The sequence below is a fragment of the Hetaerina americana genome, unplaced genomic scaffold, assembly GCF_022747635.1.
Source record: "Hetaerina americana unplaced genomic scaffold, ioHetAmer1.1.p SCAF_4, whole genome shotgun sequence".
In the NCBI taxonomy this organism is placed as follows: Eukaryota; Metazoa; Arthropoda; class Insecta; order Odonata; family Calopterygidae; genus Hetaerina; species Hetaerina americana.
The window spans coordinates 92,928,998-92,955,760 of record NW_027286985.1 but is presented as its reverse complement, the minus strand read 5'-3'; the positions used below and the strand labels follow the sequence as shown (position 1 = coordinate 92,955,760).

General features: G+C 39.1%; 3 protein-coding genes across 9 annotated transcripts in view; 2 read left to right on the top strand and 1 right to left on the bottom strand.

Annotated features, from left to right (window-relative positions):
- Pfrx (6-phosphofructo-2-kinase/fructose-2,6-biphosphatase) overlaps positions 1-12,416 on the bottom strand; it is a 128,299-nt gene extending 115,883 nt beyond the window's left edge. For all 6 annotated transcript variants that reach the window (XM_071590616.1, XM_071590615.1, XM_071590620.1 and 3 more), the window contains exon 1: positions 12,217-12,416. In XM_071590616.1, coding sequence (XP_071446717.1) covers positions 12,217-12,292 — 76 coding nt within the window. In that variant the 5' untranslated portion in view covers positions 12,293-12,416. The remainder of the gene's footprint in view (positions 1-12,216) is intronic.
- Positions 12,417-12,508: 92 nt separating this feature from the next.
- Positions 12,509-24,422, top strand: LOC139692434 (tRNA pseudouridine synthase-like 1). Of its 2 annotated transcripts, XM_071590621.1 has the most exons (8): positions 12,509-12,596; positions 12,717-12,845; positions 17,128-17,265; positions 17,346-17,516; positions 18,579-18,822; positions 22,067-22,173; positions 22,414-22,607; positions 24,307-24,422. In XM_071590621.1, exons 1-7 carry the CDS (start codon positions 12,550-12,552, stop codon positions 22,535-22,537), a joined length of 960 nt encoding a protein of 319 aa, XP_071446722.1. In that variant the 5' UTR covers positions 12,509-12,549; the 3' UTR covers positions 22,538-22,607; positions 24,307-24,422. The 2 variants fall into 2 exon arrangements, with proteins under 2 accessions (XP_071446722.1, XP_071446724.1); XM_071590623.1 differs by lacking the exon at positions 17,128-17,265.
- Mkp (MAP kinase-specific phosphatase) lies at positions 24,329-25,051 on the top strand. The gene has a single exon (XM_071590729.1). The coding sequence runs from the start codon at positions 24,329-24,331 to the stop codon at positions 25,049-25,051; it is 723 nt and encodes a 240-aa protein (XP_071446830.1).
- The last annotated feature ends 1,712 nt before the right edge of the window (positions 25,052-26,763 follow it).

Genomic DNA, 26,763 nt, shown 5'->3' with positions numbered 1-26,763 from the left:
AAACTGTGGGTTCAATTTCTGGCAGGATGGGAACCGAACGATGGGTCGGGGGAGCCGCGTTTAAAATATTAGTGGTCGGCTACTCTGGGTCCCAGAATAACGCCAGGAACCACGGGCAACTCGGAGCGAGGAACCAGCTCGTCTTACACGTTAATAGTTGAGTGATATGTAAACGTAAATAATTAATAAAAAGCGCGATGTTGTTACTCCAATTTTTTTAATTTGTTCCCTTAAACTGTTAACAAAAGGCGTTTCAATGGGAATCGCAAAAATAATTTAAAAGGCGACATAATAAAAAATTATCCCATCAAACACCGTCACGTGACCATGACATGCGTTTCAATTGGCCCGCACGCAATCGACACCTCCAAATTCTCAATCTCGCCTAATTTCTAATCTAATACGCCCCGCTCTTTTTCGCTTGTGCAAATTTCATCCTGCCAACTTGGATATCTTTGTGATTTTACGACCATCTGTCAATGTTTCAATAAACTGAGTGTAAAATCGAACTGTTAATATCACACCAGCATTTTTATGCTGTTGCCACACACGGATATTAGTTCAGTACTTCCAATATTTATCAGACTCTTCCACGGAAAAGATTATACAAACGAAGATAAGTAAATTAAGGCCACACGTAGTCTCCTCTTGTTTTCCAGGGGTTGCTGACGTCGGGTCGAATCCAGCAAATTGTAATAACCGCCCAGAATGCAACCCCTGAACCGGTGGATGACTTCGTGCACCTCCTATGCCCCAAAAGCGCCACATCTTATTTAAACTTCAGCCTGCGCCACCAGACATGAGTAACGCCGATAGGTCTATGAAAATATGATGAAGGAAAGTAAACAAGCTCCACACTCCCGCAATGAAAATTTTATGAGTTTTGAGATCCACAACCAAAGCCATTAACATCACCCTAAATTCATTAAAATTTTCTTTTTCTTTTATCACTTTCACGATCGTTATTATTATTATTATTGTTTCTTTCTCCATTCCATAAACACTGCAGGAAGAGCGAATTCCAGCGCAAAATGTTCCGCAACGAGTAAACCGTCGTGTCGAATTACTCGATGAAGAACAGTTTGCGTCGCGACGCCAGCCGTCTGACGAGAATCGTGTTAACGGCATCTAGGAGCCAAGTGCCTCCTCCCACTGCCCTCCCTCCCAGAGCACACAAGAGCCGCCCCTTGGAAACAGAAACCTCGGGATCTTGTCCCGCCCCACCGGGAAATTAACAACGCTATGAAGATTCCCGCTGGATCAGAGCCCGGTAGTGTCCTTGAAGCAGCAGCGACTTTGACTCAAGAGCGAATGCCGAGCTGGCGACTTGGGGAGGGACAGATCGCCGCGCCCTCGAGAGAGGTGAGATGCGGAGAATGTGATCCTCACCCGCTTACACACACGTGTGCGTATATACATACAGGTATGTATATATATATATATATATATATATATATATATATATATATATATATATATATATGTGTGTGTGTGTGTGTTTGTGTGTGTAAAAATATATGTATGGATATATGTGTGTGTGTATATATACACACACACATACACACACACACACACACATATATATATATATATATATATATATATATATATATATAGCGAGGCCAACTTTAGAGGTTCTTGGGCACGACACTGGGACAGAAGGGACCCTTGGCGCTGATAATCGCCGCCGCAAGGGGACCGGTAAAAAAGGTGGCGGAAGTCAGTCTCTGGGCGTAGGGTTTTTGACTTGATATTATTTAGTATTCATTAGTACTCTGAAAGCCACCGATAGGGTTTGTGGAAATTACACCCGATTGTAAATAATCCAAGGGAATAGGTATACTGATTAAAATTAAAATTACTTCTACGCATTGAACTGATGACAGTTTATTTATTACAGCCATTGTATCAGCACAAAACTTTGGAAATATGCTGCGTTCCCCTGTACGATCATGTGAAGCATATTACACCAGTTCATTACCAGCCTCGTGAAAATTTAGAGTCGTATTACAAAATTAAAATTACCATGAGTATGTTAAGTAGCATGAGCAAAAGCAAACGTCACGGGCAACCTGATAACTCCCCCAACGCTATGCCTAGGACGAAGGTACCTACCGGCTTACATTTCTGGATAAAATAAAATATTCGCACGACTCTAGAGCCAAAGGCCCAGAAAAAATCCCCCAACCGAGTCATGGGTTCGAGCCTAAGGGTCTACGAAACGGAAAGAGACGCGGTATAAAGAAAAGGTGCTCAAGTTTCCCCTTACATAAAGACGAACGAAAAGCAGATCTCCCCGAGACGTTCCGCAGCATGATCTTCCGTTACCAAAGCTTGCTGCCAACTCTCAAAGCAAAGAGATCATTCATGCACAACCGTCTTCCCAGGCAGTGGCGCCATCGGACGATAATATAAGAAATTTAATCCTTCCGACATTAAGAAAGAGAATAAGACAAAGGAATACGTGGACGGGGCTATCCGCGCGGCGAATGGCTAACACAGCCTGACGAGAGTTAATTGACACTGAACTAACTCACGGAATCATGCGACGCCACTACTTTTAGGACCACATTTTTTTTAGAAAACTGGCTCCTTAGAAGCTTTCTTAAAAACGAGAACAAGAAATACACAGAAAAACCGGTTTGGTCATGCAAAAACTCCGCGAAAGGAGACTGGCATGCGGGCTTTGGAATCTCATGATTTGCGCATCTACCCAGAAAAAAATCATCTGTAGGCCATAAAAAGCTATCTCCAAACGGAAAGCTATTTCCAAAAAGGAAAGAAATTCATAAAATCAAAGAACAGAATGACCCCTTTGGGCGACGCGAACATCGGGCGACCTTGAAAGATACACTCGGCTCTAAGGTTTTTTTAGGACTACGGCGCGAATATCAAAGATCAGAAAAACTGTCCTTAGGTAGATGTGATATGTCCTCTTTCAATGGACACCCTCCGAAGAATTTCCCAAGTGCACCGCGAAAAATAACATAGAAGTTATACTTTTTAATAAATTTCATTTGTGCTAACGAATAGAAATCGTGAAAACATAAATGTTACTCGTCCCTATGAGTGCACTTGTCAAAGGTGATGGCGTGGAGTGCAAGTGCAACAATAACAAGAAAGGGGTTTGACGGAGCAGGACTGACATCGATAACGAGAGATGCGTAAATATGATGACGATTTACGTACTACCACTACTACATTAAGTCTATCGCAAAAGGGCGCACGAAGGAATTCATTGCAGAGCAAATCTTTGAAATTTCTCTCCTCTGCTCCTCTCCGGTATGGGTTGGTTTCATTCCCTACCTGAGCGGTTACTCATGACAGTGCATTTGCACTGCATCAGACAACTAGGGTTCTCTGATCTTCCAACGACTTAACCATCGTTTATCCAAGGCATCACAATTCCACCTCTTATCCTTACGTCTCTCACACGACCGAACACACGGAAAACATCGCTTCGCTTGGGGAACTCATCTCGCTTGCGGTTAAATAATTCTTGCTCATGCGATAATACAATTCTTTTCCGCAACGGAGTTTCCCCAAGTACGTTTGTGAGCGCGTCCGTGGCGATCACTCTCCTTCCGCCTTAAGGACGCCCCTCCTTACAGGATGACCGATTACAGTGTGGCGACTCTCTTGCCTCGCGGCCCTCGGGTTAAGAAGCATTCTGACCCATCAGACTTCATTCTGTCTACGGCTGATCACCCGCAAAATTGTTGGAAGAAACTTCTTACTGTGGAAGTCGCAAGTACTGGGAAGTCGTATATCTGGGAATTCCGAATTAAAACTCTAAGGTATGCATCAATTAATTACCCCGTACATGAGAAAAAATATTAATAAGACTTTCATAACATATTTAAATCTGCAAAGGGTATCCATTAAAAATTCAAAGAAAATATTTTACACTGGAACTGAGGAAGAAAGCATGGATCCTTAGTCGGAATGTTTTAATGCCACCTTTAAAAAAATGAAGTGACTTACTAGCCTTAAAATCGACTCAGTCTATGATGCTGAGTACAACAAAAAAGGAATTATTAAGGTAAGCGACTGCTAGTCATCAAATACTTACCTTCGCCTTTTAAAGAATATGACAGTCAAACCACTGGGATGCGACATTACACGAGTGAGACGGGGATGATTCTAATGGAATGAGGGTTGCTGGACCTCCAGGATTCACTAACGAAACTCGTGGAGGAGAATGAATTCTCTCCACCTCGGCGATGCCACCATTTTCAACAACTTTTCCACGCGCTATGGAAATAAAAAACTCTTAGCTTTGCAACGTGGCATTGACTGCTTCATCGCCTTCCAGAAAAAAATATTACGACGCAAAAAGGGAAACACTGACATTGAATTCAAGCCCAAGCACGCTTCTTTTTAAAAGGTCAACCCCTATTTTATAGGTCATCATTCGTACAACTGCAAGTATGATGCAACACACGGTGAAAAAGTCAAATTAGATACACGAACATCAAATTTTAATTTATTAGAATGTATAACTGTCCGCATATTTCTAGCGCCAGCGCCGAAAAAGAATACTAAACAGGCCGCAGGAAGCACTCCGCCATTTCGTCCAGAATATTATTCCTCCAAGGTCTAAATCGAAATTAAACATCTTCAAGACAATGCAGAACGAATAAAAATAACAACTGCTATCAGGATCATGCCGTCAGAGTTCATTTAGTGTAGAGAATTCCTGGAAAATAATTCCGCCCCTGCGGTGAAGCTAACTCCTGAAATCAAGGAAGCACGACTTGGCGACCACATTGATACAATTTGTTTCGTCTCCAAAGAGAGGGAATTCCGGCGGGATGTGCCAACTCATGAAAACATTCGGCTACACCACGGGCACACTCGAGCAAGCAAGGGAATCTTCCAGCATGAAACGACCGAGGATTAGATCTACGAATTATGCACACCACCAGCGAAGAATTCATCACATATCGGTCTCAGAACAAACATGATTCCTCGAGTGAAAATCATAGTACAATTATACATGAAATAAAACCAAATCCTCTCACCGTTACAGAATGTAAAAGGGGAATTGTGAGTGCTGTGAAAGACCGATGAACGGACGCTAAATCTTATAAATAGTAAGGGAACCATCAAATCCGGCATCGCCTCGCGTCGCCCGCGAGTACAGCGACGGAAGTACGACACTCGCCAAATGGAAGCGAAGTACGGATGCCCGGGCGGGCGGGCCGACCTCTCTCAACACCGGCGCCTACGACGCGAATAGAGCCAGACGTGCAAAAACGCCGCCGTTCGGCAGGCGGCCAGCGCTCCAAGTGACGACGCGACCCCTCCCCCATCCCATCTGCAGGTGTAGCAGGGGGTCCTCTTCTCCCTTGGGGTCCACCCCCAGGGGGTTGTCGTGCGACCTCGGCGACCGCCTGCGGTCCCCATCTAGTGGCCGGTCGGAAAAGGCGCACGGCAGGCACCCCAATGAATGGCGCTTGAGCGGCGGCTCATTCAGTTTACGGGGGAAGACCGGCATTGAAGGACCAAAACGACGACACATTCGCGTGCCTCATTTCGATATTCCTTCGCGACAGAAACATTCTTGAGATTCCGCGAAAATCTAATGATACATTTCCCAATTAATTCTAGTCTAACAAATGCAATTATTTCATGTGCTTGTTTTCGCAATAATAATAACATAGGTAGGTCTCTGTAGCCATTGGAAAAACATTTCCATCTATAAAATACAGTCTATACATAAATGGGAATAAAATTCTTCGTAAAAAGAAAAAACATGTCATTTTAATTTTGGAATACTTCCTTGCAAGTCAAGAAACAAGTATACAGAAAAAATAGGGGAAGTGTAAACTGCTGGATAGGGGAAGTGTAAGGCACTGTCCCTTAGGCACCTCACATTGGTACACTTTACCTCCGATAAACGATAGTGTCGATATGTGGTCAATGGGAAATATAAATACGATAACGAAATAGCCCTACACGTGTCTGATCACCGTCTCGATATATCTTGTAAGCAATCCAAGGGAGGCTGAAAAGATTGATTCAGGGCGTTTAATAGGCGATTGAAGGCTGTGATTTAGTGGAGAATTTTAGGCAAAAGAGGAAGGGGCAAGAATAGGATAGGGATGTAGGACGGAATGAAGGGAGGATGGAATTTTCGCAGAATTGATGAAGAACTTACTGTAAAGCCCGATGTGAGGTTGTGCATTTTGTTAGGAGGGACTACTAAATGTATTTTTATATAATTTTTAAGGCAGTGACCATTCAAAAACTATCATAACCGCCAGAGCACCAATAATGATTATGATAGGAAAAAAAATACGAGGATGCAGGGGGCGGGCACAATTTGGAACCGCCCCTGGAAACTGGGGGTGTTCCGCGACGACCGGCCCATTCCTACGCCAAAATAAAAAGAGTCAACACATTCTCCTTTTCGTCTCGAAACGCGGAAACCAAAAGGGAAAAAAAGAGGCCGAACGAAAAATATGAATCATGCTCTAACGTAGTGAACGAAGCAGACGACCCAAGGTAAAAATTGGAGATGGCGAGATTTGCAGAAAACCCGAACTTCCGGGGGCACTCCGTGACACAAATAGCTGATCCCCGCCTACGTGAACGTCGCACCACGCCGAGTGAATTCGTGCGAGCTGAGCTCCAACCTCACCCATCCAAACGCATAAAAAGAGCAATTCACTCTCGATCTCCTACAGCACTGGGAACACCGAAATGGAATGTGTAGACTCCATTAAATACCTAGGGTCCCCTCACTCACGATCTCACCTGGTGAAACACATACGGGGAATATGTGGACAAGCTAACAAAAAATTACGATTTATTAGAAGAGTACTGGGTAAATAAGATGAGGAAGTTGTGTGAATTACCGAATCGGATTGCGTGCAGCGTAGGAGCTAGATTTGTAAATCGTTGTTTTATCGAAAATATTAGAGGAGCTAAGCTGGAATTTACTCACAGAGCGAAGGTAAAATTACAGATTGAAGTTCTTGGATAAATTGGTAGGGCGCCTCTTTAGCATTTTGACAATATATTATTACTCCCATCGCACTACGGTAGGAGAGATCATGTCAATAACATTAGAGAGATTAAGTGTAGAACAGATACGAACGATAAGGGATCATAATAACATTGTACGACCGCGGTAAGGTCATGTTCAGTTAAAAATTCGTCTGGTGTGTATTCACCCCTGCTACACACCCTAGCGATGGCTATCAGGGTCACTATATAAATAAATAAACGCAGTCGTGGCGAGCGTGGCCCCAGCTAGAAAATACCCCCCGAACCGGGTTTCGACTGACGTTCAGTTCTCTCCCAAATAAAACATACTAAGAACCTCCAAAAAGGTATTTCGCGGATTCGCTGCGATACATTCTTGCTTCTCATGCATCAAACAGCTTGATTTTCGACAGCATTCAGTTCAAATATTGGAGTCTAAAATATTAATCCGTAAAAGATACATTTTCTTACAACAGCGCTTCGGGTGTGGGTTGGGGGCCAGAGGCGCGTCAGCAGCATGGCCAGCCGTCCGATGTCCCACTGGTGCTTGGGCCGGAGGTACACCTGTGGCAGTTCTCAACGTAAAGAAAAGCTATTCCTCCACGTATTGTTCATAAGTGCTTCTAAGCACCACTAATGCAGAAAAGCAAAATTAATTTACCATGTATCACAATACCTGCTTAAACCTCAAATTTAAGGAAAAACATTTTCATCTTACACCCGAGTCATTTACCTCACGAAGATGAAATCTCACTTAGAAATGCACGAAATAAAACTGCCAATTCAAAACAATCGAACATTACAAAAATCATTCTCCTTGACCGGGACTCAAACCCGGATCCCTAGATGTCTGGCCGAGTGCTTTAGCCAGTTAAGCTATCGAGGCGCCCTCTAACTCTCCGAAATTTGTTGTAATGAATATTAGCGGATGACTCCGTCAAAAGGTTACTGTCCTGGCATCTACCGCAGTTTCTTGTAATTACAAACCCTGTTTTCAACCGAATGCACTTAGGAGATTTTTACGCTCAGTGAGCAAACCATTATGCATTATGTTTCATCGGTCCTGGTGAACCATTTCACAAGGGAGTATCTCAATTGAAATAAATCGCAGAAATTACCTCATTTCCTGTTTTTACTTCCATCGCCGTGACATTAAAAGTCGCATTAAAATACTAAAATGCATTCCTAAAGATCAAAAACAAGTGTAATAAATTTCAAAACATCCGCAAGGCTTCGTGACAAATATACGTCGGAGTAAACATGATCATATCACGAGTCAATTCAGTCGTTAACGCAGCATCTGGAACACGGTGGTCCTCGACCTCATCATCGATTAAATCGGGCATCAGACGGAAAGGCACAAGAGGGTGACGTACGACGGAGGGGAAGGGAGGGACGTATTTCGGTCTCATGACGATGTTTTTTTTGATTTAACGAAATCTTAGCTGAGACGAACGGAAGTTGTGTTGTTAGTTTAAAATTTAGACGCTGCGCCAAGAAAGTGGACCTAGTGCGAAAACATTTCATGGTCACCTTTCGAGCAATTAAAATCTCCGCCATCAAATGTGGCAACAGAGGGATCCAAACGAAGAAACAACGACGCGGAGACGGAAGAAACATGAATGATTGACCCTGTCTCCCGACTTTCATGATTATGACAAGCTGCGTTGCCGCATAACCCACCTGTAGACAAGTCGGGTTTGCTCGGGAAAACATCCTCTAAGTTCCCGGGGACGTATTTCTTTACCGAGTCGGAAATAAAAGAACAATGCTTAATAACTGACGTTTCCTATCCTGCATGGATAGGATACAACATATCAGTAACTTGCACGTGCATGAGCAAACGCCACATCAAAAGCGAAGAATATCCGGCAAACTCCTTTTTTTTCTCAACATGGACTAATGACATTGGATACAGTGTAAAATTCAACAGGCTGACGGCAAGAATAGGTTTCACAGAAGGAGCAGACAATTTTTTGAAACATTTCCCAGCATATCTTATATATAAAAACGACGTCTGACTTTACAACATCATGAAGGAAGAGGCCTATCCAAAGTGGTCGTCTTCGACAATGTAGCACTGCAAAACCGGTACGGGCATTTTAGCTTTTCTTCTCCATCGCCCTCCAAAATACAAGAAAACACCGACCAAATATCCAGAGAGAAAAATCTTATAGAAATATTTTAGAAAAATATTGAAAACAATAAATAATTATTTTTTTTACAAGAAATGGCAGTCGGGATGATCGCAGAATGCAGTAAAGGCCCCAAAAACTCAGAATGCAGTGCCCCTCATCCCATACTTGGCACCAGATCAAGTCGTGCCAATTTAGAGGTTACCAGATGTATCTCGCCCGACCAGATATTTTTTGCAGACTCCTGCATCCTTCTTCCCACGGACGTCTTTATAAAGAGAAACACAAACCAATTCTCCTTCAATATAGGGCTGGTCAGAACATAGATTGTGGGTGTGCTACATGTAACTAAGAACTTAATCGGAAATTGATTATCAATATTAAAATAGGCGTCCAGCGAAGTTCTCCTTCAAGCCACACCGATTTCGTGTTGAAGAACAGGGAAAACAGCAAAGCTTAATCAGTCGACGACCAACACCGACAGATGTTCACCCAAAGAGACATATTGCCTACGTACGCGAGCAGTAACAATGCCACGGAGGAAGATAAGGCTACTTACGGACAAGATTAACGAGCGACAACAATATCTACCGCGGTATTTTGAAATATCAGCTCAACAGCTTATTCAGGATAATCACACATTATCTCCTCGAGGAGTAACGCGGAAGTAGATTTATTTGGGTATATGAATACGGATGATAGTCAAATCTTGTTCTAATTCCTATGAAATTTCTCGTCGACAAGGAAGAAGGGTGAGATTATGCCTAATCTAGATCACATCAAATAATTAACTATATGCCACGGACAAAAGTATTACAGGATTTTTTTTACATTTCCAGACTCACAGTAGACGCAAATTACCAAAACTTATGAATCGACAGCCTATAAAAACGCTTAAAAAAGATAAACTTAGCAATAGCCACGAGCTGGATTGGCCCGTTCAAGAAATTCGCCCAATGTCGAAGCCTTCGACAGTAAACATCATGGTTTGCATGGGGATGCCCTTAAAAATCAATCAAATGATGTTGAGAGGCATGGGAAACCCCACGGCGGGAGAGTCTCCCATGTTCGTAATTTGAATCCCCACAACTTACAAGATACTGGAAGGACAACACTTTCGAGAAGCCACCACCTCTTTCTATTACCACCAGAGGTTAGGCCACCTTTAGAACCTTTAATCAACATGCCTGTTCCGAGGGAGATCGGTCCCAACCCACTACGGCCATAAACATTAAAATAGTACGACTAATAATGATCTTAGAAAAGTCCTTGGTTGGGAAAATACTTTTGGATTCTTGGAACAACATTGCCATTTATCCAATAATAAAGTGCAGTTTGCACTAAATCCCCGGGGCAAAAGGAAGGTGATTATTAGACAACCACCACGGCGGAACTAATGAAAAAAATATCCTTTGGACGGCTTTCAACACGCCCAAGATCAGAGCGTACGAGTAGCAGGGTCGCCAAAATCCTCGTGAAGGCCAACACTAGAATAGATCGAAAATGCAACTGAAAACAGAAAAAAATGCTTTCTCAAACACGAAGAGCCCTGGAGAGTAGATTCCTCGTATGAATATGCTATTCTATTGATCTGGCTGGTTCAATAATCAAAAAAACATCGTAATTAGTGATTCAATGGACAAATTTTCCTTGTCGGAATAGAAAATATTCTAGCGGGAAAAGGTAGCACAATTGCTATTAACTCACGCCTGCCTCAAGTGAGTCTTTTCCACCATTTGGCGCGGACACAAAAATATAATAATGTTGTAAAACACCTGTAACACCTATATATTTCTCCATTATTTCACCAGGCCGAAACATTATAAGTAAAAATCGTGCAAAATTTGTAAAAATCCAGGTTCCAGATTAATGGATTACAACATGTGAAGATAACACTAAGAATTTGTCCGAAGCACGCTGTCTAATATTCATGACTAAGATAAACAACACCTTTCCTGAGAACACCTCCTATTACGCTGAATGCACTACGTGCCATAACCCTCGACTGCAGCTGACTCAGGAGAACCGCTTCCTAGAAAATACGTGATTCCGAGCAGGAAACGACAAGAGGGAGTAGGTGATGACAGGCTAAGTGAAAGTTACAAAAAATATTATCTGAAGACTACGGCAAAAAGTAAAAACAATCTCACAAACAAAACCATTACAATTCCATTATTATGTTAAATTTTACGACAAAATCTCACAATTCTGATCTGTAAGACAGGTGTCGTACTGGCGGAATGACGCAATGTGCAGACAGCTCAACCTCTTCTGAGAATAAGGCGTGAAATGAAGCCGGCAATGTAATTCAGGAATTTCTTTGGGGGCAGCGAATTCCAAAATAAAAACATTTAAAATTGCTACCTTTGTCGATGAACATACAATGAATCACAATTCACAATCATGTTTGCATAGAGAAGCCTTAAGAATACAGACGACACAATGAGAAAGGAAATTTGAAAGGAAGTTTCCCGGCAGTTATGACATTTAACATTAAAAGTACAAGGTTTCTCTGCGATTTTCTAACATGCGTGTTCATAAACCATATTGTGCGCCGAAATGAAAACAAATGAATCCGCCAAAATATGAATAAAATACACACAAAGTTATTACAAAAATAACCCTTCCGGTTACTACGCGCTTATTTCTTTCCCAATACTTATTATGAAATTATCAATACCATTTCCTGCTGAAATATATAATCGATGGATTTTTCCAGCTGTTCCGTAAAATTTTATTCTCTTGGTCGACAGGAACATTGCGTAAGGGCACATTTGGTCGATACCTCTCACTTTTGGCACAAAAAAGGTTATCTATAAGATGCTCCGACAGGAAATAACTGGAGTGAATTGTGCGGTCCCAATGACAATTAAATGTTGGCCGCCAGAAATTTTACAGTGCCGAAGTTAAGAGAGGTTTTTTACCGATACCAAAACTGTCAAATCGAAAAACAAAGTATAACTTGAACAGAGTAAATGAAACTGGGGTTGAAGAAGGCCAATGTAAACTGTCAGTGTGGTTTGGGTTTACATTTTAACAATCTATTCCGGTGTGGGGATTACAAAAATTAAGGTAGTTAAGTCCATACCTCTTATGGGGAAGGGTTTCGTCTGAATCGTCTCGGTGGCTGGAGGAATAACGCTTCTTCTCGTCTCTGGAGACATTGGTAAAATCACTCACTTCATAACCTCGCAAAAGAATCACTGGACGTATCGCGTGCGCCTCTGAGAAAGATGATCACGCGAGTGCCTCATGTTTGACAAGTCTTCCCACTTGCCATTCTCCAATCTGCAGGAAGATATTGGAATAGGGGAACAACCGGAACAGCCAATGAGATTCGACGTTGGAAATCTTACATTCTAGGCACTGAAAAAGCTCCAGCGCGGACGTTGAGGAAAACTCGAAATTAAGAAGAAGTACGATGAGGCGGTATTTATTGACGTACTCTTATATAGGATCAAATTTTAGGCAAGGACTGTGTATCATATATAGATATATATAAAACCCTGAGTTTCTTAATAATTGAAATTTTAATTTTTTTTTTGAAATTTTAAATTGAAATTAAGATTATCTTACTGAAAATTCCAGAGGGGTTCAAAAGAATTTAGATCTGGAGGACAAGTTGAAGGGGGATCCTGAGTCAGTGCAAGGGATCCTAGAAATAGCAATTAAACGCTTTAAACCGGCTAATTGCCCGAAAGTTGTTGTTTCTAGTCGGTGAGTACTACGAGATAGTAGCCATGTTACTGAAATGCCGCTAAATATTCAGGATATGAGTATCGCATCGCCATGCGCGTCGGCATTTCTTGTATGTAGATAATGTTTTCGACAAAGGTACGTCAATTAATGCTTGCATCCATAGTAGTTGAACCTTTAAGGAGTCATTTAATGCCATCATCAAACAAGGTCCCCGATGGAGTTGAAGCTTTCGGGTTTAACTGGGGTTATAGTGTCCCACAGTTAGGATCACGCCTGTTTTATTTAACATGAAATAACCCAATAGTCGTCATTGTATTGAGAAATTCTCGTTTATTAGAAGCTCGTACTGAATTGTACCATGCATAACATACATATGCTCGTTTTCATAAGTTGCCTTAAATTTTCCCAAATGTTTTTTAGTGTTAATTTGTTTAGGACCATTTACCCAACTCTGACTTGGGTAAATAGTCCTAGATGTCATATAAAGAAAAAGCTTTTTTAGCTGGGAATATGTATACTAAAACTAATACAATATTGAACATAGTTGCCAAAAGGTTTCCATGTCAAGCAAGGCATTTGGGTTCTTGGTACATTGAATCATCCAGGTAGATGAAATTTCTGATGCTGATTTATCTCCACCCTACTAGGATAATTCAATGAGGGAGGGGCCCCAAAGCCATCGACTCATCACATTGAATAAAGCTATGCCAAGTCTCCCCAGTTGGTTATTAGGTATACAAGATTCAATAATGAATGCCAACTTCAATAATTAACCTGAGGGTTGACTTGGGAGAAGACCTCATCTTGTACTAAGCCTTGATGCATGTGAAATTAACTCTTCAATGGGGTGATAAGGTCGAGTTCCTTATTCTCTGTGCCACCTCTGGTTCCCCTAATTGATCTGGCACCTGAAAAATCACAGGTGAGGCTGGGGGTGCTCAGAGACATCAGTCTGGTTAAAATCCAAGTCTTGTGATCAGTATGGAAGACTAGTGGCAGATTATCCAGCATTTCCATATGCGACGTGTATTTCTCCCTTTTGATCCAAACATGCTAGCAAAACCGTTGTCCAAGAAATATTTAATAGGGGCACACCTGGAAGGGATACATCTTAAAATATCATTCATGAAGACAGACAATCATCATTTACCATCCCATTGCATTACTTTTTCTTCATGTTGGGGTAGCCTTTCTATGAAGTACGTATGGATCTCCAAATGAATGGATCTAGGCATCCAGTTGTGGAATCATGGGTTATGAGAGTAATACCTGTTTACCATATAGAACGGTAATATTTCATTGCCCTATCCCTCTTATTACTTCGATATGGACCTTGAGATAAACCTTTACATCTGAGCAATTAATTCAGAACCAGTCCCTGACATCTGTTTTCACTTAAAAGTGATTTTGCAGTGGTAGTTGAACTTAGTTATAACCTATTTTTGTAATGTGAAATGGCTAAGGCAATGTGGTAACCCCATTGGAATTGCCATGAATATGGAGACGTTAAAATAAAAATTTACACATATATTCATAATGGCAAAGCCCTCAAATTTGTGTAGCCTAATTATTGATCACGTAATTGCAACTGGATGCTGCCTCCCATTACCCTCTACAAAGGTGCCAATAGGCAATCTCAGTAATCATTGTTTCATAATATTGATATCTTGAAAAATTTTGGAACTTATCATTTATCAGTAATATGTTGATTCTTAGCATTAGGAACATGTTATGCCGAAGTTAGCATAGGTTTAGGAAAACTAAACTGTGTGAAACAATTGAATCTTTAAATGATGACATCCTAAAAAAAGGTGAATGGAAGTTCATGAGGTGATGTGATATTTTTAAAATTTCAAGAAAGACATAGCCTAAGCCCCTCATGACAAGTTGATGAGTAAACTAAATTTTGCATCATTAATGAGTAATTGAATAACTGGATAAGGGACTAATTAATGATAAAAATGCTAATAATAGGGTTGAGATCATTAGAGACTACACATATTGCTGCTGGGAAGTGTTACTCTGTAAGCACCACTTGGTTTGCATTAGTGATCTAATTGCCCACATAAGCAATACATGTAGGCTCTTTGCACTTGACGGTTATTGACATTGAAAAAGGACACTGGCAGATTGTGAGCTACTCTTCGGAGATTAAAACTGGATATCAAGAAAGAATGGGTGGTGGAACTAAATACAACAAATGCACAGGAATGAAGCTTTGAAATGGGTTTGACCTAAAAAAAATAGATGCCTAAATTAATTGACTGAGAACAGTTCAAATATTTGACCATAAAACTTTTCACGAGGCACCCATATTCAAATCAAATGCTGGTCTGCCACAAAGAAATTAGGTTTCATCGTGGAGGTTAAAGGGAAATATAATTAAAAAAGTAAAGGATGAATGTTACTTTGCTTTCATAAGCCATATTTGGCTAGTATCAAATATATGCAGGAGAAAATGTTAAGGAATTGAAAAAGGTTCTGAGAAAACATGTAAGATATGCTAGATTGCTATGATAATAGATGGTCAATTTCCAGTTTTCCGGCAGAGATATAGATTCAGAGCCTTAGTTAGTACCAAAGAACTGCAACACCAGATTTAAAGGGATAAAACAAAGGAAATGTGAAGAAATGGAATATAGAAACATTAATTAAATAGAAAAGTAAGGAATACCTGGAGGCAGTAGAGAAAGAAAAGGGCAGTTAGATGGGTCTAGTAGAAAAGGGATGGGAGCATCTCAAAAAAGGGATATCACAAGCTGCAAATGAAACTATAAAAACAGTTAAAAAGAATTGGAAAACATTTATTATGGATGAGATGATTAGGCAGATGAACAAGAGAAGGACATAAAAGAATGTAAACCCAGAATTTAGCGGAAAAAATTACTAAGAATGGAATAATAAAGTCGGCAGGAAGTAATTGGGTAGAAGAAGCAAGGTGGGAGATGTAGTACAAGGATACGAAGCCTCATCAAAGGAAGGGAGAAATAGGTTCACTGTACAGAATGGTAAAAACTCTGTTAAGCAGTAAGAAGAGAAAAACCATGCACTCTATTAAAGATAAAGCTGGTAAATCTTAAATGTGCCTAATAAAGAATCGAGAGAGATGGAAAGGAAACATAGAGGGTATATGTGGTAAATATGTATGACCAGCAAGTTTATACATGGGAAGGGAATATAATATAAATGGGGATACCTTGGACCTAGGCATACTGGTACTAGAGGAATGATGAAGTGTCGAGGTCACCAATAGAAAAGAATATAAATACACTAAGATGTAATTGTTTGTTTTGTACATTTCAAGAAGGCACTTGTTAGCATGGATTTGGTAGAATAAATTAATGTATTGCAAAAATTAGAATTATATTGAAGGGATAGGTGACTAATGCATAACCTGTACATGTCTTAGACTGCTCAGGTGTGAATAGCGAGTCAGGATGGGCAGTGTTAGAAAGAGGAGTAAGGCAGGGTTGTCCAATATCACTGGTGATGTTCAACATGTGGGAGGAAATGATTAAAGAGGCATGGAAAGAACTCGAGATAGGAATGAAAATCAAGGTATTTGTAAAAACAATGTTGCAGATGATCAAGCTTTATTTTGCCAATCAGCCTAGGGATTGCATGCAAGCGATGCCGAGTGCATTGGAAAGTCAGTGTGAAGTAAATGTAAACCAAACAAAGACTATGCAGAATTCAAGAAGGAAGAAGGCTAATTTTAATAAAACATGTACAAAATAGCTCATCAACTTGAGCTAGTGTAACACTTGATGTATATTGGAAGTGTTCTTGACCAAGATGGTCAAAGTAGTTGGGTCATAAGAAAAAGAATTGCTTTGGGAAAAGGATCTTCTTTGCTTTCATGAGGACGTGGGAAATAATGGCAGGAATGTTGAGTAAGGATGTTAAGAAAAGACTTGTTAAAATTTTGATATGAAACATGGTTATTTTCAGCGTGGAAACATGGTCATTGAAGCAGGATGATAGGTGTAGATTGGAGATGTGTGGATGTGGAGAAGGATGGAGAAGTATTAAGCAGATGTATTTGTAGTTCCTTACATTTAGGTTGCAATTCATAGTCATATTTATTTCCTGAGATGGACTGAATATCTTGGCTTTTCACGAACTTGGAAATGGTGCAAAATCATTTTATATTGTTGAGTAGCTGTGGAACCAAAATCTAAGGCTAAACAGTAAATTCTCACGCTACTGCATGTTTGAATTTCATTGGCATATATTTTGGTGATTATTCCTTTTGTTGGCTTATATTGAAAAAATGCTTTGTTTTCACTCAATGCTGTAGGACAGACATAGGAGTACATGCACTTGAAAACAGTGCTCATGTTGACCTAGATCATCCCCAAGTAGACTGCCCTACGTGGCCTGAATATATGCTTTATGGAATGAACAGATACTTCTCTAAGGCTCATGCTGACCTCTGGTTAGTTTAAATCAACTTATTTAATCAAATTTGTGCATTCAGTCATGTGAATCAGCCGTGGTATTATTTCTCTCTTTCAGGATAAAAAATATACAGGCAGTTCCTGATACATTTCATGCTCGCTTTAGTGCAAAATCTCGAACCTACCTTTACCGGTTGGCCATTCTCAAACCATGTCAATGTCAAGATGCTATTAATCAATATTCAATCTCAGTCCCAATGGGGGAATGGAAAAGGTGCTGTTTTATTGGGTGAGTCTATAATCACTTAAAACACACTGAATGCAGAGTAACTAAAAATGGTAGCTTTAAAATTAAACCAATTGAAAATTATGCATACTGTGTTAATACTTCACTTAGATCCTTTCATGGAGTCAATTTCAGTATGTGATTGATGATATAGCTTAACTTGAATCAATATATCATGGAATTTATATACTTAGCCATTTATCATGGAATTGTATGAATGGATGTACATATCATGGAATTAGTTTGAACTGGTATAAGGCCAATGTTAAATAATATAAACTTTGTTTTTGAAATTTGCCTGAAAAAGTTTCCATCAAAATTCAAATCATTTATGAAAAAATGCAAATCAATGAAATATGGTCATAATAATTGCCTTCATGAATATAACGCATTGGATATTTTTTGTTAATTAACGGGTGTAGGGTGAGAGATTTACCCTCTTATGTAAGCACAGGTATAGCATAACGAAAATATATAAAGTAGGCCCTAAGCACATTCAATGCCTTACTCCCGATTTTCCTGGTTCCAAATTTCAGGATAAAAGAGCTATTTGGAAAATTCAGTCCATGGGATGTCATTAATTCCCCTATAATGTATATAGGGGAATAATATAATGATAAGATTTATTGTAATTGCAGATTCCATTCTCACAAGAGATATTACTTTAGGATGTGTAAATTACTGGTCAAAACAAGTAAATATGATGAATGCCAGGAAAATTTTAAGGTTAAAAATCATTTTATCATTAAAAATTTTAAATGAAAATTAAAAGTAAATGTTTTGTATTAAAAAATGAATTGCATGGTAAGATATAGTTAAGAATATACAGGAGTATTAAAGTTTTTAATAACATAGTTCTCAGTACTGAGATTTCAATCAAGGCATAGTTATAAAATCTCTACTTTTGTTCATAATTTGCTCATGTTTAAAAAATGTATACACGTATGCATTTGCTTGCAAGAACTAGTGGATGACTTGTATAATGAATACCTAGTTTACCAAATCACTTCTGTACTTCAACTGAGCCAAAATGTTCACTAAAATAATGACATCTATGGCCTACAGGAATTCTAACTTTGATGTTGATAAGGTGAGAAAAGCAGCTTCATTTTTTATCGGGCTCAAGGATTTCCAGGCATTTACCAGACCTGCATCTCATCACCCAGAGGGATACTCTACAATTAGACACATAAATGAAATGACTATTACTCCTGGGCTGCCTATGATAAATTCCATTCATGATTCAAGATATAATTTGTACAATTTCTGGGACATAGTGGTGAATGCAAAATCGTTTTGCTACAGACAAGTAAGTTCAGAATGTAGGAGGATTGTGACAAAAATTATGTATGCCCAGGTAAGGCAAGTATTTGTCTCGACTGGGGCTAGAATGATACCATTATTATTATTATAGATAATCTCCCGGTTAAGGTAGTTTTTGAATGGACACAACAACCAAATAATTCTGTCTCTCCTAATGAACACACAACCTAGCATCCTACTATACTATAAGCCCCTCTTCAACTCCATATACCTCCTTCCTCCCTTCATCCTGTCCAGCATTCCATCGCCAGACGATATTCTCTTCATCCATCTTTCCTTCCTTGTTTGGATTTCTCCCAACAATCCTCTCTCCTCCCCATCATGCCAAGCACTTCATTTGTTTTCCTTTTGTGTCCACTTCACTACCTTCATCCTTCTCCACACCCACATTTCAGTAACCTCCAATCTACATTTATCATCCTGCTTAAATGACCATTTGGATTTGCCTAATGCAATACTTCTCCTCATATACCTTCTACTTTGACCATTTTGGCCCGAAACACTCCTGAGATACGTAAACTGTTCCATCTGCTCTAGTTTTTGTCCTCCTATTTTAGCATTTAACTTTGCCTTTCTCATTTTGGAAAACAGCTTAAACTTTGTGTAATTTACATTTATTTTAATCCCATATCTATCGCACTGAATTTCCAATTCACTCAGTAATGCTTGTAACCCCTTGGCTGACTAGCAAACTAAAGCTTGATCATCAGCAAACCTAACTCATTTTATGAATTCCCTGCCAACTTTCATTCCTATTTCCTGTTTTTCCCTTGCCTCTTTAATCATTTCCTCCACATTTATGTTGAAAAGAACCGATGATGATGGACAACCCTGCCATATTCCTCTTTCTAACACTGCCCATCTGGACTCTCCGTCCCCTACCTGAGTAGTGTTGAGTCATGTACAAGTTGCAAATTAGCCTTTTATCCATCCAGCCTATTCCTATTTCCTGCAATATACGAGGGTCATCCGGAAAGTAGTACCCGTTCGTGCCGCATGAAGTGCTGACGACGCGAGTAGCCGCTGGACGAGGTCAGATAGCTTCAGTGGCTTGTCTGCCTTCTCTGAGCCAAGTTGCGTGACGCTAGCATTGCCTGTGTTGTTTCTGTGATTGTTTACAATGTTTAAAAAAATTGAGAACGCCGCCAGTTGTGAAGTGAGGGCAGTGATTAAATTCCTCAATGCAAGAAACGTTCGCCCATGTGATATTCATCGCCAATTAAAGGAGGTGTATGGAGACAATGTAATGGACGAGTCGTCTGTTCGGCGGTGGTGTCGCAACTTCAACATGGGGAGGGGGAACACACACGACGATGAGCGTTCGGGAAGACCTTCTGTCATTACAGACCAACTGGTGAGCTCAGTTGACGAATTCGTGAGGAACGATCGGCGCGTCACAATTGATGACATCTGTGAGCATTTTCCCAATGTTTCTCGAACAATTGTTCATGAAATTGTTAAACACCATCTGCATTATGCAAAAATTTGTGCAAGATGGGTCCCTCGCGTATCTCAATGAGCTGGCGGCGAAGGACTATGCAGCAGGAATACAGAAACTTGTCACACGTTATGACAAATGCCTTAATTTGCTTGGAGATTATGTTGAGAAGTAGTTTAAAGTATCCTCTTTCAAATAAAATTTTTTATGTTTGTTAATATTTACTTTTGTGTCTTTATTTCACGAACGGGTACTACTTTCCGGATGACCCTCGTACAAGGGTGGTCCCATAACTACCCGGCCTGACCTAGAGATGACGGTAGTTGTTTGAAAAATATCACTATTAGAAAGTATGTAATTTATAAAGCATATGTTTCAAGTTTGAAGACACAATGTTGTTAGTATTTGTTTGATAGCCATCAATAGTGAACACTTAGAGTGAATTTGTGAAAATGTAGAAAATTGGTCATTGTTATGTGATACAATACTTTTATTTGAAAAACCTCAGCCTAACCAATGTAAATGCTGAAGTGGTTTCTACTCTGGGTGAGTCTGCTCCTTCGTTTACGACAGTAAAATATTGGGTAGCAGAGTTTAAACGAGGCCATATGAGCTGTCAAGACAAGCTATGCATTGATTGACCAAATGATGTGATGACTCCAGAAACAGTGAAGAAAATCCACAGAGTGATACTGGATGGTACATCGCATATTAACTGAAAATGTGGACATGAAAAAGCTGTGTGCAAGATGGGTGCCACATTTGCTCAAATTCCAGCAAAACCAGTATCGTGAAGATGCTTCAATTGAGTGTTTAGCAAAGTATCACAGCAACAAAGCAGAACTTTTGAACCATTTCATAATCATGGCTGAAACATGGGTCCATTACTTCACACCTGAGACAAAAGAACAATCAAAACAATGGATTCAATAGGGAGAACCATCTCAAAAGAAGGCAAAGACCATTTCATCTGCAGGCAAGCTCATGGCCTTGTTTTTTTAGGATGCGTGTGGGATAATTTTCATTGACTATCTTGAAAAAGGTAAAACTATCAACGGCGAGTATTATGTGAACTTAACATTGCAACATTTGAGCAAAGAAATCAAGCAAAAGCGGCCGCATTTGGCTAAGAAGAAAGTGTTGTTTCATCAAGACAATGCACCAGCTCACAAATCCATTATAGCAATGGCCAAAATTCATGAATTAAAGTTTGAATTGTTACCTCGTGCATCATATTCGCCAGATTTAGCCCCCTCGGATTATTTTCTGCTCAAAAACTTGAAAAACTGGCTCGGTGGTCAAAGATTTTCCAACCGTGAAGAATTGATGTCGGCAGTTAATGGCTATTTTGAGGTGCAAGAGAGTTCTTATGATATTGGGTATTAGGGTAGGGTATTGAACTTATTGAACACCGCTGGGAAAAGTGCATAGAGCTGAAAGGAGATTATCTTGAAAAATAAATAATTTTTTCCAAATTTTTTGTTTTCTTTGTTGGGTCGATTACTTCTGGGACCACCTTTGTATTAATAACTTTTTCCCAATTCACTCTAACAAATGCCTTTTTGAAATCTACTTCCAAGTAGGTAAATATGTACATCCTGATTGTATTTTATGTTCCTCTCTATCAGTGGCCACATTACTAATAATGTTGTTTTTCTTGTATTAGCAAAAAATTAATATTAAAAAAATCAGTATTATTTTCTGGAATTTGTGAATTTCTTTGTATTTAACTTTTATTTATAAAGATGCTAAATTGGTTAAGCCATCTTCACTAATTATGCTTTTGAAATAGGTACGTCGCATGGTTGCTGTTCTCATTGCAGTTGCTCAAAATAAAATAGAATTAGATGAGGTGAAACTTATGATCGAGGACCCACAAAATAATGGATGGAACCCAAGGTGATTATAATGCTCTTCTTTTAGGGTAAAACTTTTTGGTATGTGGCTTAGTAATGCCTTGTGAATTTTCATGGCTTGAAATTTTTGCTTCCTTATTTGATGGGAACTAATTACTCTATCCTTATGTCATGGAAATTTTGAGTCCATATAACCTAAATACTGATCATTTTCATTGAAGATCCATATCTGTTAAAAAACAACAATGTATAGTCAAAGTGCATATCTTTGGATACTTCACAGGGCCACGACTGCTCCACCTCATGGTTTATTTCTAACTAAGGTTGAATATGATCCCCAGGACTTAATTATTCCTAAACAGACGGAAGAAGAAACAACTAAGGAGATAAGAAGTATTTGTGATTAGAGGACTGGGAAATAAAGAATTGCAATTGCTGGCCATTTGCCATTTTTGGGACTCTGTTAGTGCCTGTCATGTAAGTACATACATACATAGCTAATATAGAAAACACCGGAGCTTATACATTTACACACATAATATCCTGTTTACACCAAGCAATAATCGGTGAGTTTGGCTAAATCATTATATTTTCGCATAAAAGTCTTACATACTGGTCTTACATACCTGTACATATGTATGTTGGTTAGTAGTCGCACACTGGAGAAAGTTCCAAGATTGTATTTACAAACATATGTATAGTGGTGAGTAGTCTCGCACTGGAGAAAGTTCCAAGATTGTCTGGGTATGGAGCTTGTTTGATATTCGTCTTGCAATGAAGTGACCATCAGTACTCAGCTAAGAGCACTTTGCTCAGCAAGCCTTACAAGTCACCTTGGAATTAGTAAACCAGTGCATAAGCCTAAAATGAAGGTGCAGGTTTACATATTCTTATAATCATGTGGCTATTCATACTATTGCATTAACGTTCTTTATGATTATTCCTGAATATCATTTTATAAATTCTGAACTTAAAAGTGACAAGGGCATTTTTAGTATGAAAATAAGACATTCACAGTACATACAAATTATTCAAGGAGCCTTTTTTTAGAGATACTTGGGAATTATCTAATCTCAGAGTGACAGTTCAAATATCCAACTTGAAGGCATGAAGATTATATTTATGATTTTTTGCCCTAGGGGATCGGTATGGTGCAGTGGCTAACATACTGGCTTCCGACTTAGTCCTGAGCCTGGGTTTGAATCCTGGAGATATTTTTCAGAGGTATCCTAATCCCTACTAGAAATGCTTTGTTTAGAGCACTTTTGATTGAGAACCTCATCCATCAGATGGGAACTTACATTGTGGATCCCTTGGGGTCTTTCATTAAGAGTAGGCTAATGCTGACACCAGGTTTCTCTCTACTCCTCCCATACATTCCTAATGGGGCAAATGACCTCCGCTGTCAATAGTATCCCCTAAACCTACTACTATTTTTCACTCTCTTATATTTCATTAGATAAAATGGGTTCCTTTCAATTAACTCCATATTATGGCATATAAATTCATGTCATCACCATAGCTAAAAGGCAATAAATATCAATACTCCCTTTGGATAATCCAGTTTGAATAACTGATGCAAATTTTAATAATGAAGATTGTCTGAATACCATATACATATTGTTTGGCATATGTTCTCTTGTGGGCATGATTAAATTTATTCTGTGAAAAGTAAAAAAATAATGACATGGAGTTAACTTTCATACAACCATTAGTTCATTTGGTGCTAGTGTGTACAGAAATTATTCATCCTTAATTAACTTAACCCATTGAAAATACTGAAAGGTTTTTAATGTGCACAATATCATAAAGGTGATAATGTATCCAATAGTGTTGTTGAAGACCAATTTAGAAACTATTTCTGTAATTCTTTCATTTTATGCATATATACATCATCAAACATTAAAATATTTCAAAATGCATGAAGTTAACCTTAAAAATAGACGCAAATAATTTGTTTTTCTCTAATATTTCTGTGCATTTAGGGTGATTTGCATATCTTGTAGATCATTAGTGTATCTTGTTCGAACTTATTATGTTTAGTGCTGAACTGAGTAATATATGATGATTGATGACAATTATTATATTGGAGATACCTTAGCTCAAGTTTTGAAATAGAACTTTTGAGCTTGAAATAAGTCATTCATTCATATATTTTTACCCATCCATATTTCAGTGCCATTTAGAAATCTGGAATCATGAGTTTTTTGAAAGACATATCTGCAAGGAAAGAGAAACTTCGACACTGCCAGACAGTAGTCACCAACAGCCTGGGGGAAAGTTTTATTGAAGACAGTAAAAAAGGTTCAGTCACAAAATTCTCTGGCTCCAATAGAAGTCCAGGATATGTTGTGGACACTAAACCTGATCTTCAGTTGGCAGAAGTCATCCCCGGTTTGTATTTAGGCTCTCAGGACCCTACTGGGGATAAAGAGTTACTTCAAGCTAATGGTATTACCCATGTCTTAAGTTTTGGAGTGAAGCCACTCAATGTGCCTGAAAACATGCTTGAAAAAATGTGTGGTGTGCAGGGGGGATATAGTTTTGTGCATCCTCAGAATGGCATTATCTTTGTGTATATCCCTTTTCTGGACATACCCGAAGCATCTCTGATTGAAGTTTTGCCAAAGTGCTTCCCTGTTATTGATTCTGCATTGTCCACAAGTGGTAAGATATTTGTACACTGTAATGCAGGGGTATCACGGTCTCCATCTGTGGTATTGGCCTACATTCTGTACAGGTCCCATTTCAGAAAACCATGGGCATCAATCTCATACAAGGAAAAATGTGGAAAACCCCTTAGCCTGTTGGATGCATTGGAACTGCTCCGCACTCAGCGACAATGCATAAAGCCTAATCCAGGCTTTCTTGATCAACTTAGGCAATATGAATGTCAAATTATTCAAGATAAAAGTGATTGATAACAATTTTGAATGTTTGGGCATCTTGTGTGTTGTTGCCATGAACGGTAATGCAATCAGGTGATATATTCATAATGCTGAAGGAACAAAAGTAAGATAGTCAAAATATAGCCTCTGTTGCTAGTGAATAAAATGTTTCAGAGTGCCAATCAAGCATCTACTTTTGTTCCAGTTATTTAATTAATCTTTACCATGTACAATGTGATGACTTAAAGTCTTAGATTTGTAGAAATTACTGTAAATCTTCTGTAGTATTTTATATTAACATTAAAAGTAGCAGTGTTAACAAATTTGTTTGGTACATTTGATTACTTGGATTTATTAATGTAAAGATTAAGAAAAAATACATTTATACCAACTTTAAATGAGAATTCTGAACAGAACACTTAGCTTTCCTCCAATTATCAAAATTTCATGAAATGTAACATCTCATCATCCACTTAAGAAATAAAATTACATATATTCTTGTGTATGCTTTGTGGAATATATGTCGACTTAAGAGGCCTATGCTTTTAGCTACTCATTCTATTACCACTTTGTGATTATTTCTCTAAGAGTGAGAGACCAACTGATGACATGAGATAAATGTGGATGTTGAGCGCAACAGGCTGAAAATTCGGGTAGATCTGGGGCACATTTTATGTGACAGCGCTGAAGTTCCTAGTAACTTAATTGACTTCGTCAAGGAAATTGGTTTTGTAGTTCTTTAAGGATTTATCAAAGGAATTCATAACAATATTTGATATATTTTGAGCTCAAATGAATGGAAGCTTTTATGTTACAATTTCAGCAGTCAGCCTGCATGTATCATTGATGAGGCATATTAAAAAAGTAAGGGGCATTTTCTCATACAGTGGAGCCCTACTTAACGAGAACCTCACATAATGAACAAAACATATATTAAAAAAATTACTAGCTAAACAAGTGACATTAGGCAAAATAAGTGATGACGAGAGGGGAAGTCTGGATTGTGCACCTGCTACATCAGTCTGTGTATAGCATTTGTTCCATTAGTACCTTAGAATTACTTGCGATCACACAGTTATCCAAACTTGCATTAAAACTTATTATCTGTACTTTTTGTGCAAAGAGTACTAATCCTTACTTGCAAAAATTTCATCCAAGAAAGAGCCACAAGAAGACATAAGAGAATATCAATCACCATAGAAACGAAAAGTAAAAACATTGAAATTATTTGAGTATGGCTGACCTAGCACACACACATTGTCTACACCAACAATTTACACTATCCTAGAGGGCAAGATTATGGAAATAAAAGCTTTAAGGGGGATTATGTGTTCTTAATGATGTTGAAAGGTTGCTCCTCATGTGAATAAAGGAAAAGCAATGGCAATGTGGCATTATTAACAAGAATATCATTTGTGAGAAGGCAGAAATGATTTTCACTGACCTCGTCAAGGAGACCCCAGGAACCCCATCAACGGCTGAAGAAGAAGTACACAAGGGAAGCCGTGGCTGGTTCGAGAAGTTTAAGAGAAGGGTGGCATCCATGGCATTGTGAGTCATGGTGAAGTAGTGAGCTCTGGCACATAGGCAGCAGAGGACTTCATTGGCGACTGTAAGAAGCTTAGTGATTCTGAGGGTTCCCAGCCACCACAGGTTTTTAATTGTGATATAATGGGTCTCTTCTGGCAGAAGCTGCTGAAGCAGGCCCATGTAACAGTAGAGGAGAATGCATTGCCTGGCCACAA